Genomic DNA, 17,884 nt, shown 5'->3' with positions numbered 1-17,884 from the left:
ACAGTGCCACTGAGGACAGCAAGACAGGGGTGGATTCTGAGACTGAGCACACTGAGGGAAAAGCCAGTCCAGCTCTCCATCTTATTTCTGAGAGTTTGTTGGATGCTTTTCAACTGAAAGCAGATTATTAATTCAGCCCTGACCTTGTTCTGTCTTTGAACAACAGATAAATGAGTTTACTTCAAAAGAAATCTTTTCATTTGTATTTCCATGTCACCTGTGATTTTCCCTGCCTTATACCCACAGCCCCGCCAATTGGCAGGAGGAAGGGCAGCAAAGTTGCTGATAAGAGGAGTATAAAGAGAACTTGGTGCATGGCAAGGGGCAATAGTCTACTCCACTGGCAACATGCTGCACTTCCTGGTGTTTGCTACCCTGGTCCTTTATGGTAAGTGGGTTCTCTGGCCCGAGTTCTGTAGGAAGGGGAATTCAAGGAGGAGGGTTGGAAAGCCATCCCTAAGCCTAGGTCTGTTTCATACCCAGCATGGGGGTGGAACATGCTGCCTATGAGTCTAGCAAAAACTTTACTGGAGCCAGTGATAGGAAAGGTCAGGGCCACCAGCCCCTCTGGATGACAGGTCCCTGAGCCGTTAAGCAGGGAGAAGCCTCTTTCAGGGGGCGTGGGCTTTCCCACCACCACCTTTGGCAGAAAGACATCCTTAGCAGGTTTCTGGCTGGGATGTGCACTGCTGCTCCAGTCCCCTGGAGAATTCTGTCAAAACACTGGGGGAAAGGGGAAAAGAGGAAGGGGTACTAAGGCCAAGGAGTGACTCTGACTAGGGCTGAGAACACAGGGAGCCTCTGGGGCCTCAGCCTGATGATGGGAGATAGGTCCCTCGTAGCATGCCGGAGTTCTGGGGACACCTGGGAGAAGCAGACGGGCCAAGTTCTGGGCCCCTCATTTGTTGGAGAGGAGCTATAAATTAGCAGACAAGGCTAACATTCCTCAAAACACAACCCCCACCCCTCACCCCCAACTCGGGCAGACCCCATGCTTAGTCACCACTCACTTTTCTTCTGCCCCACAAAGGACACAGCACCCAGGACTTTCCGGAAACCAATGCCCGGGTAGTTGGAGGGACAGAGGCCCGGAGGAATTCTTGGCCCTCTCAGGTGGGTGTTCCCTCCCAGCCCCAGACGGACAGTGTATGTGGGTTTGTGTATGTCCTTAACAGGAGGCAGCTCTCCAACTCACCGGATTCTAGATTTTAAAGACACATGGGACCAAGCTCAGGTGGTTTTTTAAAATGCAAAAGGTTTGGAGGAGGGGATTTGAATGCTGACCACACTTACTCACTTTCCCAGGCACACACACACAAACCAACTACAGCATATTGCTTATTTGGCTGTTTAAAGAGTTTCCCACTTTTGTTAAGAGAGCAGCTGGGCCCAGGTTTGGCAAATTTAGATGTCTAAAACAGGCAAGGTAACTGGTGAATAGCCACAGCAATCATGATGATTAAAGAATTGGATTCAATTTACAATACAATCCCCAATTTCAGGAATAGAGCTATTATTTCATATGTGGTGCTGAAGAAGGAGACATGAAGATAAAAATGAACATTCCAATGGTGTTTCTAAGTATCCTCCATAGTGAGGGGTCAGGGTGAATCTTAAGCTCTAGATACCTAAGCTTTGGGGCTCAGGTGATGGAGCAATTACTTAGCTACATTTCCTTTCCACGTGGAAGCGGAAGTAGAAAGACTTGAATTCTTGATTCATTGCAACTGCCTAGATAGAGCAGGGATGCCAAGTACAGTGTACATGCATATCTTTACTCCTCAGGTCAGTTCACACAGTAAATATCAACAAACAATAAAGTACTTTTTCCTGCCAACCACTGAGGTGTCTACACCCCTTCTCAACACCGCACTCCAGGCTAATAGCAACTGGCAGGTGAAATGAAACCTGTTTGTCATCTCCAGCCCAGAAAGTTGGAGATTGTTTTGATGACAGGAATTTAGGGAGGTAAGATGTAGTTTAGGGCAAAGCCTTTTGAGAAACACCAACCTATCCCTCCTATTTTCCCTCCCCATCTATCTAGATTTCCCTCCAGTACCGGTCAGGAAATTACTGGTATCATACCTGTGGAGGGACCCTCATTAGGGCGAACTGGGTAATGACAGCTGCTCACTGCGTGGACAGGTGAGAAAAACAAAGACCAACTTTTCTGGGCCCTGGCAGGGGAAGAGTCTATGTGCCCAGCTCTTCTGGGCTTTGGCTTCTGGGGTCAGGAATTTAGGGGACTGAGCAGTGGGCACTGCCCTGCCCTTTTGTGTTTGGGGGCCTGTGGGTCGGCAGTTGGGTATAATGAAAAACACAAATTTTAGAGTCAGGTGAGCTCAGGTTAAAATTCTTTTCCACCTTTGTCTAACTATGTAACCCTTGGGCAGCTTCTCTCTGTCCCCACTCTGTTCTCAAAATGGAGTAATGACACCTACTTTATAGAGTTGTTGTGGAAGATGGAGTCAATATTTAGGTGCCTACCCAATGTCTGGCTGTTAACTTTTCATATTGGTCTTGAGCAGAGGTTCTCAATTTGAGCATGCATCAGAATTATCTGGAAGGTGCAGATTGCTGGGCCCCACCCAACAGAGTTTCTGATTTGATAGGTCCAGGGTGAGGCCTGATATTTTCCATCTCTAACAAATTCCTAGGTGATGCCGATGAGGCTAGTTCAAGGATCACTCCTTAAGAATGACGGCTCTAGAAGTCTACAGTTTCCTCAAAATCTCTGAGGTCTGAGAGCCATTCGTTCATTTATGCTTTCCGCACCTCTCCCCGATTGTGAAATGTTCAGCCTCGGATGTTTAGCTTAACAACTTGGGAAAATGATGTTGATGGTAGTCTTGCCACTCCCACAAGTTAATGAATTGGGAAATGAGAGAGACTGTAACTTTCTCATCTTTGAGGGCCTTTTACCTGTCTTCTGCCTGGGCCAGATAAGATGGGCTTCGGTCTCAAAAAAAAAAAAAAAAAGTAAGCGGGCGTCCCAGCTCTTTTCTAAACGTGGAAGAGGGGTTTGAGCTCCGTGGATCACACGGGGCTTCCTTCTCTCGCTGCAGACAGATGACTTTCCGCGTGGTGGTCGGCGACCACAACCTGAACCAGAACGACGGCACAGAGCAGTACGTGAGCGTGCAGAGGATCGTGGTGCATCCGTACTGGAACAGCAATAATGTGGCTGCCGGGTACGGGCAAAGCCAGGCGGATCCTGGACTGGAGGTGGAGGGCCTCAGGGGTGTTGGCTTCCTTTACTCATTTTCCCAGAGGGCTGGAGGGATCACATTACCTGAGACCTGGTCCCGGGCTCAGGCCCTGGCCTTTGGCAGAGGGGCCCAGTTGAAGCTGGGAGAAGGCACCATGTGCTTGGGGTAGAGGAGAGAGTGAGCTGGCACATTCATCCAGGAGGGTTTTGAGAATTTTAGACTTTGGAGGGCTTGAGAATTTTGGAAGGTTTTTGAGATTTGATGCTCACCTGAATCTTCTTTTCTGTAGAAGGAGTTTTATGGAATAGAATCCATCATCAGAAGTAAATTTCTTAAAGTGACTCTTACATTGGAAAACTCCTGTAAGAGTGAATTGTAATCTTTTGGAAAAGAAGTAATTAAAATGATGGTCAATTCTGTGGACAACGGAGTAGGGAACTGAGGGGTAGGAATAGGTACAAGTAATTGGGCTGTATCTGCAGAGCCTTCAAAACCATGCAGCATTGTATATCTTTCTTCTTTGAGAACTCTTCTCCACCACCAAGGTCACGCCACCCTGGTCCTTTGGGATTTATCCTGGATTGCAGTGATGTGAGCTAGTCTGCAATACTGAATTTTACCAGCAGGTGCTGCTGTTGAACACATAATGTCCTACAACCCAATTGTGCAATTCTTCCTTCGAGGCTTTGCAAGTTAGCGCCCTCCTCCTTCTTCAAAGCCATCGGTTCCCGGAGGACACAGAAGTGTAGAGAGGACCAGCCCCTATGCTGACCCGAGGGAAGGCCTGATTCCAGAAGTGAGCAGTCTTCTTTCCTCCTGCAGCTATGACATCGCCCTGCTGCGCCTGGCCCAGAGCGTTACCCTCAACAGCTATGTGCAGCTGGGTGTTCTGCCCCAGGAGGGAACCATCCTGGCTAACAACAGCCCCTGCTACATCACAGGGTGGGGAATGACCAGAAGTAAGTCACCTACCCTGGCACCATCCACCACAGCTTGATTAGGCAGCTCAGACTGGGGAGGGGGTGGGGTAGGGATGGGGTGGGAGTGGGGTGTCATTTTTCTGTGACCCTCGGTGTTCAAAGCCAGAGACTAAGAGCCAAAGCAACCACAGATAAAATAACTGGAGCATTAAACCAAACTAAGAATGGGCTATGGGGTCGTCAATTCAGAGATCACAGACTTTTTGCCTAAAATGACTTGTCTCACAGAGTATTTTGTACAAGCCCCTCGTTATAAAAATGAGGAAACTAAGGCCCAGAGAAGATCACATAACTAGTACAAAACTGGGACCAGAACCCAGGAATTCTGGCTCCCACTTTGGTGATCCTTACACCACCATGCTCAATAAAGAAGCCTTGGGCTGTGGTTTGGAGCGGATGAACCAGAAATAGCTGTAGGTCCAGATAAGTCAGGGGCAGAGGAGGCTCGGCACCTATCTGGACAACATGGGAAGATTTCTGGTAGGAAATGTCATTCACATAACTGGGATAGATAAGAAGAGCAGAGACATTAGGCCTGACACAGAATTCCATCCAGCCACTTGCTGTGTTTGAGCTTCTGGAGAAGAGGCAAAGCCTTGCTATGAGCTGCCACTCTACTGGGAAAAACCTGGAGTTGAGAGAGACAGGCTTCTAATCCAGCTGTGCGCTCAATTCACTTAATACCATTGTGTTTTAATTTCCTTATATATAACAAGAAAGGGTTGTTGTAAGGATCTAAAGAAATAATACACATACAAAGACTTTGAAAAGGCAAAAGAGCCAGATAAATGAAAGTTGTATCAAGCTCTTAAATGGAAACAAGAGTTGCCAGTCCTGGTTCTGCTTCGTGGGGCTTATAGTGTAAGGAGGGAACAAGACAGACAGATATATTATCAACAGATAATATCATTCTAATTAATTTAACTAAGCTACCCACGAATTTAAATTAAAAAAAAAAGGCAGGAGTAAGATTGGTGGTTTGGAGGATGGCTCGCTGGGGGAAAGGGTCTATAGCTAACATATAAAAAGAGAAGAGAGGAGACTCTGACATGCAGTTGGCAGAGAAAAGGAGCTTGCCATGAGTTCAGCTTTCATCAGAGCTTGAGAAGGTCTGGTGGGGTGTGGTAAGTTTTCCCTGGGGACTGACCTCCAGTACTGTGTGTCCCATACAGCCAATGGAGAGCTGGCCCAGAACCTGCAGGAGGCTTACCTGCCTTCCGTGGACTATGCCACCTGCTCCAGTTCTTCCTACTGGGGCTCCACGGTGAAGAACACCATGGTGTGCGCAGGCGGAGATGGAATTCGCTCTGGATGCCAGGTGAACATACTCAGAAAGTGTCAGAAGTCCCATCCCAGCTGCTCCCCTTTCTGCTCTCATTTCCTACCTTTTCCTCACACACACACCCCACCCCACCCCTCATTCCTCACTCTCTCCCACCTCCGTGCACAGACTTACCTTTCTACTCTGGTGTTGGAATGAGAATGATTCTATGCTCATAACTCTACAGTCACAGAATCTCAAACTTGAAACCTTAAAATTCATCTTGCCCAATGCCCCAACTCAAGAGCTTGACTGTGGCCCAACGATTTGCACATTGGCATGCGTATATGCTCTTTAGAAGTTGTTTGTGACTTAGATTTTTTTATGGCAGTGATGGAGCTGGGGCCTGGAGAGGTGGTTGTCACTGTGAATAAGATAGCTCCCTCCACCCCTCATCAATCCCCAACTTTTTGTGTAGCTCTAACACCTCCACTCTTTACCCCAGTAGTATTTATGGAAGTATATACAGGTGAGTATGGTAGGTGAGAGTGCCCCAGATAGTTTTATAATAGTTTTTATATATAATAAATAGAAATAATGTTCATTGAGCATCACTATGTGCCAGGTACTGTGCTAAGTACTAGAGATACAAAGATGAATCAAATGCAGTGTCTGTTACAGGAATAGAAGAAGCAGAAATATGATGGAACATTGTAATATAGTTTGGTAAAGTGTTATAATAAAAAATGTACATAGGATAATATGGGAGTCATATCAGGACAGCACTTCCTCTACCTGCTAGAGTGAGAAAATACATGCCTTCCCCGAGAAAGTGGAGCCTGTAGTGAATACTGAAGGTTATATAGGAGTAGGCCAGGCAAAAATACAAAGACATTTAGAGAGAGGGAACAGCATGAACAAAGGTATGGAGACAACAGAAAGAATTACTGAGTGTTCCCTATGGCTACAGCAGAGGTTGGGAAAACAATCAGAAGAACAGTATTTCATGATGCCTGAAAAATATGTAAAATTTTGGTACCCATAAATAAAATGTGATTGGAATACAGCCACACTTGTTCATTTACATAATTCCTATGGCTGCTTTTGAGCTACAACAGCAGAGTTGAGTAATTGAGACAGAGACTATATGGTCAACAGAGTCTAAAATATTTATTATTTGGTCCTTTACAGAAAACATTTACTGACTCCTGGGCTTGTCCACCAGAGCATAATCTGTAAGCATATTAGGGAATGTCAGGAGATGAGATAGAGAACTAAGCAGGAGCCACAGGATTTAGGGCTTAGGGATATAAACTTTGTCTCTTAGACACCAAGAAGCCATTGAAGAGTTTTAAATGAGAGCAACATGATCAGATTTGCCTTTTGGAACCTTCCTCAGATGACAATGTAGACATGTTTTGAAAAGGGCAAGAAAGGCCTGAGACTGGTTAGGGGCCATTGCAATTATCTAGGCAGGAAATTTGAGGGCCTGAATTAGGTCAATGGTGGTAGAAATGGAGAGGAGGAAGAAGACTTTCAGGCATCTGGTTTAAGTGATCTGGGGGCAGAGGATGCTGCCACAAATGAGACAAGATTTATAGGATTTGGGAGAGAAAGTGATGAATTAATTTCTGGATAAATTGAGTCTGAGATCCCAAAAGGATATTCATATGTAGCTAACCAGTAAGAAATTGGATATAAGAAAGCAGAACTTGGGAGATAGATCTGGAGTAGAGATAACCTTGAGAGCAAATGAGGGCCCCACATCCCACACCTCACACACATCTCCCCCAAAAAAAGTGGTAGGGAGTGCCCCAGAAAACACAAATGATTGGTACTTCAGGGATAGGTGGAAGGCAGAGAATCCATGAAGATCCAAGATAGAGATTTGAGGTGAGAGAAAAAACAGGTGATAAGGATTTTACAAAAGCTCAGGGAAAGCTGAGTAGTATACAGTGCAGCAGAGACCCACATATTAAGAGCTCAAAGTGTCTACTGGATTTGGCCATTGGTGGATCTCTGTTAACCATGACAAGAGCAATTTCAGTAGAATGATCAGGGCAATAGCCCAAATGGACAAGGTAAGAAATGAAAAGACAATAACTATAGCAGGGAATGGAAATTACTCTTCTAAGAACCTTGAATGAAAGAGAAGAACAGAAAGTTTGGGAGCTTTAGGAGGATAGCAAGTCTTCCTAAAAGGGGTGGACCTTTAAAGAGGGAAAAAAATTGAGTATATTAGTAGGCAGAGAGGGAAGGATTCTGTAGAGTAAGAGGGAGGGAATAATGGATAGCTTGAGATCCTAGAGGAGAAGGAAGAGCCAAGAGCAAAGAGGTGGCTTTGAGCAGGAAGAGGGACAAGAAATGCATCTGTGCATGTGAAAAAATCTACAGGCTGGGTAGCTCGAAGTTGGAAAGTGCCTGCATTATTGCTTCTATTTCCTCATCAACTAGGAGGAGTGAGATTTACTGCTGAACGTGAAGGGGCAAGGGTTGTATGAGTCTGGAATAATTGTTAAAGTGAATGAAGGGGAGGGATAGTCCTCTAAGCTGTTACTGATTCAGCTGAGTCAGAGACCATGTATTTGTATAGCAATGACCATACGGGTGTATGATTTGCTTGATTTTATTCGATGATCCAGGTTAGGGATTAATACGGGTTAGGTTTTCCTGAATGACTGTGGCTAAAACACAGGATTACAGATCAACTCTAAGGTCCGAGCTAGATAGGGGAGAAAAAGAAGCTTACTGGAGACTGGTAACCTGACTGAAATAATAGAATCAAATAATTGAAGGGTGTTTTTTCAACTTGAAGAACTGTGGAAGTAAGGTGACCAACTTACCCCATTGCCAGGAACTTTTTCAGTTTTATAACTTGTAAGTCCTTTATTCTAGGAACCCCACATGAGAGTAGTAGGCAGAAAAGGGCCTAAGGCATAACAACGCAACCTCCTCCAGGCCCTCAGCAGCCAGCTCCAACTACAAATTACTGAGGTTTAACTCTTCTGAGTCATTTACTTTTCTCTGTTCTCTCTCAAGATCTTGAACTCTGTAAAATTAGAGTCCTTTTCTTCTATCACTGCAGATTGACAGTTCTCTGAGACAATTGTGTCTCCGGGCCCCTTATTACTGCAGTTTCCCAAACATTGTGCCTTCACCTTCTGGGCTTTCAGAGTTCTGAGTCCCCAACCCTTCCTCGGAGTGGCTCTTTTAAGACCCCTTTGCCTCAATTCACCAGTTCCCACCGAGCTCTCTTCCAGCTCTTCTTTCTGCCCCAGAATTCTCAGCCACACCCTCCATCTGTCCCAGAACTAGTTGGTAGTGCTAGACTTAAGTGGGGTTCATCTGTGATGGACTTCTCTGTTAGACAATCTGGCTAGGTGATTTCACTGGAGGACCTCCAATGTCAGTATCCTTGTGTCTTTCCTCTTGGGTTGGTCAGGGTCTCCAGAAAATACCTTCCAATTCTATGTATGAAATTAAAGACCTGTTGCTGGCATTCTGGGAACTGAGTAGGAAAAGAGAGTCGTGGTCATATTCTAAAAACCCAGGTTCCTCTGATTCTAAGCCTGAGCCTATAGCGATTAACCACTATACCACTTTCTCTTCTCTTCAATTGCACCTTACTTTAACATGTGTTGACTACTTACCCTTTGCTATGCATTGGTCTAAATGCTAGGGATAAAGAAATTAATTGAACACCCTACTTCCTCCCACCTCGGGTTCAATTTAAATCAATAAAAGCTATTGATCTTAAGATGGTCAAAGTTCTTTGCTAGTACTATAGAGAGGAAAAATATTAGTAAGCATAGTCCCAGTCTCAAGAAACTCAGATACATGAAAGGTTAAAAAAAAAAAAAAAGAAAGAAACCATAATACAAGGCAGACCTTGACCGAAGTACTGCAAAACAGAAGAAGAAAGTACTGTCGTTGTTTAGAAAGGAAAAGAAGATCATTTTGACTGTAGGAATATGAAGGAGGTGGGGATTTGAACTGAAGCTTTAAAATGTAGAGGATTACACAACAGAGACGAGGGTGGGTGGGGTGCAAGAGAAAGAGAACAAAAAGCAAAGACCCATGGACAATGGGAAGTTAAATGCTTAAAGGATACACAGTTTTTGCTTGGGATGTTAGAAAAGTTTTGGTTATGGATGGTGGTAAAAGTAGCACAACACTGTGAATGTAATTAATACCATTGAATTGTATACTTGAAAGTAGTTAAAATGAGAAATTTTATGTTGTATATATTGTCAACCAAGAAATAAACTAAGCTGCAATGCAGCAAAGGCATTTATTTGGTGTTTTAGGATTACAATTCAGGGAGCACTGATTGAGGTAGCAGCCCAAATCATCCCCTCCTGGCAAAGGAAAAGAAGGTTACACAAGTTGTTCGTGGTTGGTGGATATTCAGGTTAGATAGCTAACTGAGTTCTTTATCTGATGGTTTGTTTTATGGTCCAGGTGTCCTAGGGATTTTAAGGAATATTGTTGCTTAAGCTTTCCATACTTTGGTAGTTTGTGATATTTGGCTGAGCTATGCCTAAAAGTAACCTCCAGAATGACCATCTGATTCCATTTAAAATATTTTAGCCATAGTAACTCTATTCTGTTTTATTTCTTTTAACAATATTACCACAATACATTTAAAAAAAAAAAAAGAAAAAATACAACATAAAAAAGCAAAGTTCTCAAAAATCAAAAGATACAGAGTTTCAGGACTCTGCCTCTCCTCCCTGCAGGGTGATTCTGGAGGCCCTCTCCATTGCTTGGTGAGTGGTCGGTATGTTGTCCATGGAGTGACCAGCTTTGTGTCCAGTCTGGGCTGTAATGTCTCCAGGAAGCCCACAGTCTTCACCCGGGTCTCTGCTTACATCTCTTGGATAAATAACGTGAGTCCTCTCAAATAATAGGTTGAAACAGAGTCAGCTGGAGATCCACACACTGGCTAGGGTGGGGGCATGGGTTGTGCTGGAGAAGCCATCATCTTTCTCACCACATTCATGTATTTACTGCTCTCCCTTCCCTCCACTGTATACTTTCCCTCAGTAAGTCTCCCATCTTGAGCCCCCCCTTCACACAGCCATTGAGCAGGCTTCACCATCCTGTTTATTGCTTAGGGTGAGATGGTGGCAGCAGTAGAACCAAACCAGTCACATATCAATGCTATCCTAGGTCAAAGCCAAGGGAAAAATAGCTTCAGAAAGGCCTGTACTTTCCTGAACAAGGGAAGGAGGCATTGACATCCTTTCCCACAAGCTGCTTTTAACAGCATTATGAGAATTAGCTCTACTCTTTGGAGGAGGTTCTACCCCTAAAACAATGCTTTCAGTTCAAGGGAGACTGCATATTGACCTAGTGGTAAAGCTTCATGGCCCATCCCATCATCCCATCTGTGCCCTCTAGCCTTCAAACACTTTCTGAAGCCTGTGGCATGAACCTTGGCTCATGAGTATTTATTTATAAGTTCTGTCCTTGAGGCTAAATCCTGGGTATGCATCCATAACACAGCTGAGATCAGCACCCTGCTCCCTACCGTCTCAACGACCTGTAGACCAATATAGGGCATTCTTAAGTGGGGAGGAAAAGAGAGAAGTGGAGGTGGGCAGATATTGTGTACATAACTATTTTTTCTTTCAGGTCATTGCCGTCAACTGAACATTTTCCTGAATCAAACAGGCTTCCCAAAGTGGTTCCTGGGTCCTCAGCAGGACTTGGGGCCATTAAGGAAAACAGTCTAAGTAACTATTGAGCCAGATACAGAAAACAAATAAAACTGAATATACATTATCAGCCTGTGTCTCTCTGTTTGGAAGTAAGCCTTCTGGAGGAAACATGATTATAGGACCCAAGTTGGACTTGACCACACTACTTCTGTGCTGGTTCCTCCTTTACTTTGCAGTCACTCCTGCCAGACTACAAACTAAGCCCAGTGGAGTGGTTTTACATGATCCATTTTGGATTATTTTAGGCTCTACCTATCCATTAACCTGTTCTCTCCTCCTCTCCCCATCCCCATGCATATTTACTATATTCAAAGGCAGAGAGTACTTTAAAATGTTCCTGAATCCCAATCTCACTCAAAATAAGAGAAATGTGTATTTTAACTACAATGTGTATTTTAACTACAACAAGATACCACCCATTATCTATCATACAACATACAACATACAAACATTTGAAAACACACTGTTCTGATGAGAATGTGGAGAAACGAGACATTCTTGCATTGTTAATGCAGATGTAAACACCTACAGAGGGTAATTTAGTAATATCTTTCAACATTTTCTATGTCCCATATTATTAACAGCTGTTATTTCAAAGGAGGAGAATACCTGTGACTTTCCCCTTTTAAATATCACTATAATGTCTAAAATATTTTTAAAAATAAATAAACATGCATTACCCTGGTAAGAAGAAAAAAATATAAAGATTTACTGAAGGAAAAGGGGAAAAAATATGTTTCTGAGTGAATAAATGTGTTCTGATTCTCCCAAATAGACTGTGGGCTCATCCTTTTGTTTCCACCTTCAGTGCCTAGAACTAGTTCTCACTCCAGGTTTCTGGGTGATAGCAACTATTAGGATACACTAGAAGTAGGAGTAGAAGATTAGGCTGTAGGTCAGAGGCTGTTATAGACAAAAGCAGTGAATTCTCTGCGGAATGGTTCAAATCACTAATTCCTGAGACACCAGGGTCTCAAAGAGAGAAAGATTTTCGTGCTAGGCACGAAGCAAAGGCACAAAGCAAGAAATCGGATGGCCTAATGGCCCCAAAATTTGTCTCCTCCAGTCTAGGGTTTCCAGGTTTTTATGAATTCAAACGAGGGGAGATGGAGTTGTTACATTACAATAGTAAGTATAAACCAGGGTGAGACTAGCCTAGAATCATTACAAAAGTAAGTATAAACCAGGACGAGACTAGTTGAGTTTCAGTAATTAATGTTTGGCTGTTCTATAATATAGAAAGAAAAACATCTATATAATGATTCAGAAACCATACTCATTTGTTAATTCTTAACTCCTTGGTTACAATGTCAGCAGATAAAGAAAGTGACTAATTGGAAAGGTAATTGGGGAGGAAAAAAGTATTTTAAAAGGAGAAAAGAAGATAACTGAGCAAAAAAGGGAAAGGACTGAGGGGAAGAGGCAAAAAAAAAAAAAAGGAAAAGAGACAACAACATGGGGCCTTCGGCTAAGTGTGAGTTAGCACTTCTAAACCCAGACTAAAATAGGCAACCGGATCCAGGGTTCTATAAACTGCTGAGAACTGGGAAGCTGAAAGTTTGCTCCAGCCTGGTCACAGCTCAGTCTGGTAAAGCAGCGTAGGGGGGAAACAAACAGGGAACTGAAAGGAGAAGGTTAAGAGATTGAGACACTGTTTTGCACAGCAATCACACAAGAGGGACTAAGGAGTTAATACTACTAGGGGAAAAACTGGCTGAGACCTCTGCTAAATCAGCAGAGGTCTTTACAAGGAAGCAGTGTGTATAATATACACACTGGAATCAGGAGGCCTCTGTTCTTGTGCCAGTTCCAACACTAGGGTGCCACATAATTTTGGGCAAGCTACCTGCCGTTTTTGTGACTCAGTTCACCCATCTAATTAATTTCTAAGGGTTGTTCCTGCACTCATATTACATGATTTGGGACCAGCAATTTTAGTTCCCAAGAGATTGGCAATGAGGAGGGTTTTATGGGAGTCAGTAGCTGGGCTATGTGGCTGAGGCAGCTGTGGCATCCTAGAAGTGACACAGGTATTGCCCTCCTTCTGGTAACACACCTGTCATCCTCACCATCTTCTTTCAATGTTTCCTCAATACCATCTTCTGGGCATCCTTTTCCAACATCAATTGGTTCCATTTTTTTTCACTCTGCTTTCCCAGGCCACCTCCACATCTGGAATAAGCCAACATCTGGAATAAGCCCTAATCAGCTATTGCCTGGAAATATTGTGTCCTTTTCTATAAATTAATTGAGCATATTATATAGTAATCGTATGATTACCCATCTATCTCCACTTCCAGATTTTAAGTATCTTGAGGTTAGGTACTGCATTTTATTCATCTTTGGTTTTCCAACATCCAGCAATGTCAGGTACACAGTTGACCCCACCAGTAGTCTGTTTGGAGGACTGAATAGGAAAACAATAGCAGACAAGGACTTCCAGCTTCCCTCTCCATGTCTTAGAAAGTGTAATTTGACCCTTTTCCCTTCCTTGACGGAATTTTACCTTTCACTGAAAAATCCTTGAGTAAAAAGGTTTCTCCACGTCTAGCGTTTAATTTCCAGTCAACCCCTCAGACAGGCCAGGAAGTAACCTGCATTTGAAAACTTTCTCCCTAGAGAACCAATACTTGTAATCATAACGGCCCACCTCAACTTGCACAATTTGTGTCTTCACATCCTGCTTCCATCCCGTACACTGCATTCTAGCCAGAAAAACATGCTTTGCATCCTCTCCACAGGCCTCCATTCTCTCTTTTCCCACTGAGATCCTCGCCTTTCCTCAGGACCCCTATTTCTTTCCCCGGCCCTCCAGTTGCTCCTCCCTTTTAAATCCAGATCTGGAGTCCTATCCTCTCTCTGCACTAGACCCCTTCCCGTCCCAGGCTTAGAGCCAACGTCTCTGACAGTAACTTTCCATTTTAAAAAATTTCAACCTGGAGTAAAAAACACATTTTACTGGAAAACCCAATACATATACCCATATAACTGAAAGACGTTTCTCCATACATAAATATCCTTGTTAAGTGTAAATCACAATATTTTTATCTTTTATTTCAGTTATTCTTCAGGGCTGAATCATGAAAGCTAACCTGTTTTCCTAAACGAAGGACTGGTGCGTTGACGTTGGATTTGAGTGAGCGCAGCCTGAGGGTAGGCTCAAGTCTCCGCCCCTCTGACCCAGCCCCGGCTGAGCAGGCCCAACCCTCTGGCTGGAGCTTGTACTCTGACCCGTTCTGCTGCTCTGGGCCTCTCAGGTGCGCCCGCCCGCCACTCTGGACCGTGGGTGAACCACGGCAGGCTCCAGAAGTGGGCCACAGGGAGGGCCTTCATGGTGCGCAGCTACGCTGAGCCTCGGAGTAGGCCTCGAGGTGGACCTCGGGGCAGGGCTCTGCGAGCTCCGGTTCTGGGCCTCAGGGTGTGACCCTCGGGTGGTCCCGGGCGGCCTCGGGGCGGGGCGCGCTCAGGCTCCGCGGGGGAAGCCGGGCCGACCCCAGCGGGAAGTGCGAGGCATGCCGGGAGCCCGCACTTCCTCCTCAGGGGCCTCGAGAAAACCACAGGGCGCCGGGCCGGGGCGGCCTGTCCCCCGGGAGCCGGCAGGATGGCGGAGGGCAGGGCGGGCGGCGCGGCGGGCCTCTTCGCCAAGCAGGTGCAGAAGAAGTTCAGCAGGGCCCAGGAGAAGGTAGGCGACTGGGCCTCGTCGCCTGTGCGTCCATGCCGGCGGCGGGAAGGTTACACCCTGGCCTGCCTGAGGGGATGACTGGAAATTAGGACACTAGATTTGGAAGGAATCTTTTCCTCAAAGATTTTTCAGTAGAGGGTAAAGTTCCTTTAAGGAAGGGAAGAGGGTCCTTTTCCCCGCCTGGTCTAAAGAGGGGAGTGGGTTTCCAGTGACACAGGCAGATTTTTGAGAGACTGGGAGGAAAACAACCAATCTTGGGCGAGGATAGGGGAAGCTGAGGAGACAGTCTTTCTCAAGAACCGTAAACAGCCTTCAGGCTGGGTTTCAGACAACTGACCCAGAAAAGGGGAAAGAAACGTACTAACTTGTTGAAGCTTTATGCATCTGGCTTTGCCATAGCAATCCTGTGAGGTTGATATTTCACGGATGATGAAATTGAAGGTCCAAAGACAGTAATTTTTCCAAAGTCACAGAACGTCAAGGACTGGCTGTGATGCTTGTGAATACCACGGGTTAGAGCTTGGTTTAGGGGCCCACTGAGGATTAGAAGAATTCTGCATGATTCTCTCTGTACCTAACACCGCCTGGCCTGGGAGTGTTGTTTTTAAGCTGATGTAACCGGTAGCCCATATCTGCTTCCTGTACCTCCCTGTGGCTTTGGAGAACACACCCCCCAGGATGATGAAAGAAAATCGCTTTAGATTGTGATTCTGGCTAGCCCTGGGTGACCCTACTCCAACACTGGAATGCAGTTAGGCTGTCTCTGTAACTTGTGTGCCTGTGTAGGTTGTGGGGACAGACTTCTTGACACATTTTAATGACTTTCTTGCTTCTCTCTGTCCGGAGTGTTTTTCTCTGGTTGGTTATTCTCTAATCTCTGCTACACTGAGGTAGAGGGGATATTATGAGAAGACATGTGAGCCAGAAGAAAAACCTGAGATAGAATTTTGATGCTCTCCGGGTTTATGGTCTTGTCTTGGAATCATTTGGAGCAACAACATTTGTTTAGGGATTGAGATAAATGTCTTAATAAAGATAGGGCCTTGGGATGATGGAGAAGTTTTGGTAATGGATGGTGGTGATAGTAGGAAAACGTTGTGAATATAATTACCAGCACTGAATTTTATATTTGAATGTGGTTAAAAGGGAAATTTTTAGTTTGAATGTATGATACTAGAATAAAGAAAATTTTAAAATCGATGAAACTATACAATACAAGCAGTGAACCCTTAAGTTAAACCATGTACTATAGTTAATAGTACAATGTGGGGTGCATGGGTGGTTCAGTAGTAGAATGCTCTCCTGCCCTGTGGGTTTGATTAGTGGCTCATGCACCCTCCCCCCACCCCAGAAAAAAAGGTAGTACACTTATAAAATGTGCTTTTATGAATTGTAACAAATGTTCCACAGCAATGCAAGATGTTAGTAATAGGGTGGTGTATGGGAATCCTGTATTTTATGCATAATTTAAAAAAAAGGAATTAAGGGCAACCAGCTCTCCCAAGTGAGGTTGTCAACAGAGAACTGATGAAATGTAGATTCAATTCCTGTCTTTAGGAGGCTTTCAAAGGAAGGGAGAGGGGCTCTATTTACTTTTCCTGTCTTTGACGGAGAAACCTGGGGTCCTATCTTTGTCTAAGGAAGCTGAGATACAGAGAAGAGGAAAACCAAAATATTTCATGTGGCCAGACTTTATTATTTCACCTTCCCCTAACTTCACCTTGACCATCGTTTCACCTCTGCCAAGGCTGTTGTGTTACAAATCAGATAGCCCAAGAGCAATGCCTATGGGAAGGTTTAGCTTGTGGTGGAGGAGCTTGTCAGGAGGGTGTTAGGTCGGGGGAACAGGGAAGGTCACTATGACTCGAGCTGTGTAAAATGTGCCGCCCCTTCTAGACGTCACGTAACCCCCTTGCTTAAAAACCACCCGCACCAGGACCTGGTGGTGAGCTCACAACTCCCTACCTTGAGTTCTGTGAGCTCTGCCCCGGAGCACAGGAATAAACTCTCTCACTCTGAGGTTTCTTGGTCTGCCTCTTCTCTCTTTGGCCTACTAAATCAAACCTTACAGAGGGGGAATGAAGAGGAGAAAGTTGCACCATGGCATGGAATAACAACAACAAAACCTCATGGATAATAGTAATTTTTTAAAAAAGATTTTGCTTCATGTTTTCACTCCTTGTCCTCATTCAGCCTGTCATCAACATCACACCCTTACTTTGGCCTTTCTTTACTTTTCTAAGTGTCAACTCAGGAGGCTTAGGTAAATCATTCTTCTCTGAGGGAAAATTCTCAGATCCTGCATCTGTGAAATGAGAGAGTTGATGTTCTGTGATTTGGAAACTGAAGATGGTAAGTAGGAACCTCTTCTGATGCCACAGGGAGAAGAGGCCTTCTTGAACCTCAGAATCAGACACCTTCCCAAGGGAAAACCAGCCACCCTGTTCTTCTTGGCCTGAATCTTGAGATAGTCAAGAGAAATGAACAGACTCAGATATGCCCTGGCAAACTCCCAGGCTAAAGCAAAAAACAAAGGGATACTCTGAACTTAGATTCAGTCAGGGAGAGGCAGATATTGAACTTGAGTAGTACAGATGGCACCTTAGATATAGTGGTTGAGTGGGAATGGCCTGGGAGATGGGAAGGCAGCTCAGCTCAACCTCTTGGAGCCATATTCCTTGAGTCTTGGTAAGTTGTTGAGAGCAAGGTAAAGAGGGAGAAAGTTGCAGTAAAGAGAAAGGACCCCCTAGGAAAATTTGCAATTTTTCTATAAGCGTTGGATTTAAACCTTTGAGTAATAACTGTAATAGCTAATGTGTCAAATATGGAACATCTACTGTGGACTAGGCACAGGGATGTAACAAAGACATGATCTGTTTATTAGAGCAGTATGAGCTCACTTTATCTTTACAACCTTTTAAGAAGATTAGTAGTATCCCAGTTTTAGAAATGAAGAAACAAAGTTCAAAAGAGATTGGTAACTATAACTGAAACCAGGTGTCCTGCCTTTGAATCTCAACCTCAGGTTG

At 44.5% G+C, this 17,884-nt stretch overlaps 2 protein-coding genes across 4 annotated transcripts in view; both read left to right on the top strand.

Annotated features, from left to right (window-relative positions):
• The first annotated feature begins 257 nt into the window (after positions 1-257).
• CELA1 (chymotrypsin like elastase 1) lies at positions 258-11,237 on the top strand. The gene is made up of 8 exons (XM_077110714.1): positions 258-388; positions 1,031-1,113; positions 2,045-2,145; positions 3,066-3,191; positions 4,032-4,168; positions 5,362-5,507; positions 10,190-10,339; positions 11,088-11,237. The coding sequence occupies exons 1-8, from the start codon at positions 349-351 to the stop codon at positions 11,103-11,105; spliced, it is 801 nt and encodes a 266-aa protein (XP_076966829.1). The 5' UTR covers positions 258-348; the 3' UTR covers positions 11,106-11,237.
• A 3,489-nt stretch (positions 11,238-14,726) lies between these two features.
• The window catches only part of BIN2 (bridging integrator 2), a 38,613-nt gene continuing 35,455 nt past the window's right edge, over positions 14,727-17,884 (top strand). For 2 of the 3 annotated variants that reach the window (XM_077110711.1, XM_077110709.1), the window contains exon 1: positions 14,727-14,855. In XM_077110711.1, coding sequence (XP_076966826.1) covers positions 14,775-14,855 — 81 coding nt within the window. In that variant the 5' untranslated portion in view covers positions 14,727-14,774. The remainder of the gene's footprint in view (positions 14,856-17,884) is intronic. The other variant, XM_077110710.1, reaches the window with a different exon arrangement.

The sequence above is a fragment of the Tamandua tetradactyla genome, chromosome 7 (genome assembly GCF_023851605.1).
Source record: "Tamandua tetradactyla isolate mTamTet1 chromosome 7, mTamTet1.pri, whole genome shotgun sequence".
Classification (NCBI taxonomy): domain Eukaryota; kingdom Metazoa; phylum Chordata; class Mammalia; order Pilosa; family Myrmecophagidae; genus Tamandua; species Tamandua tetradactyla.
The sequence above is the reverse complement of the archived record's forward strand: the minus strand, read 5'-3'. Positions and strand labels throughout refer to the sequence as shown.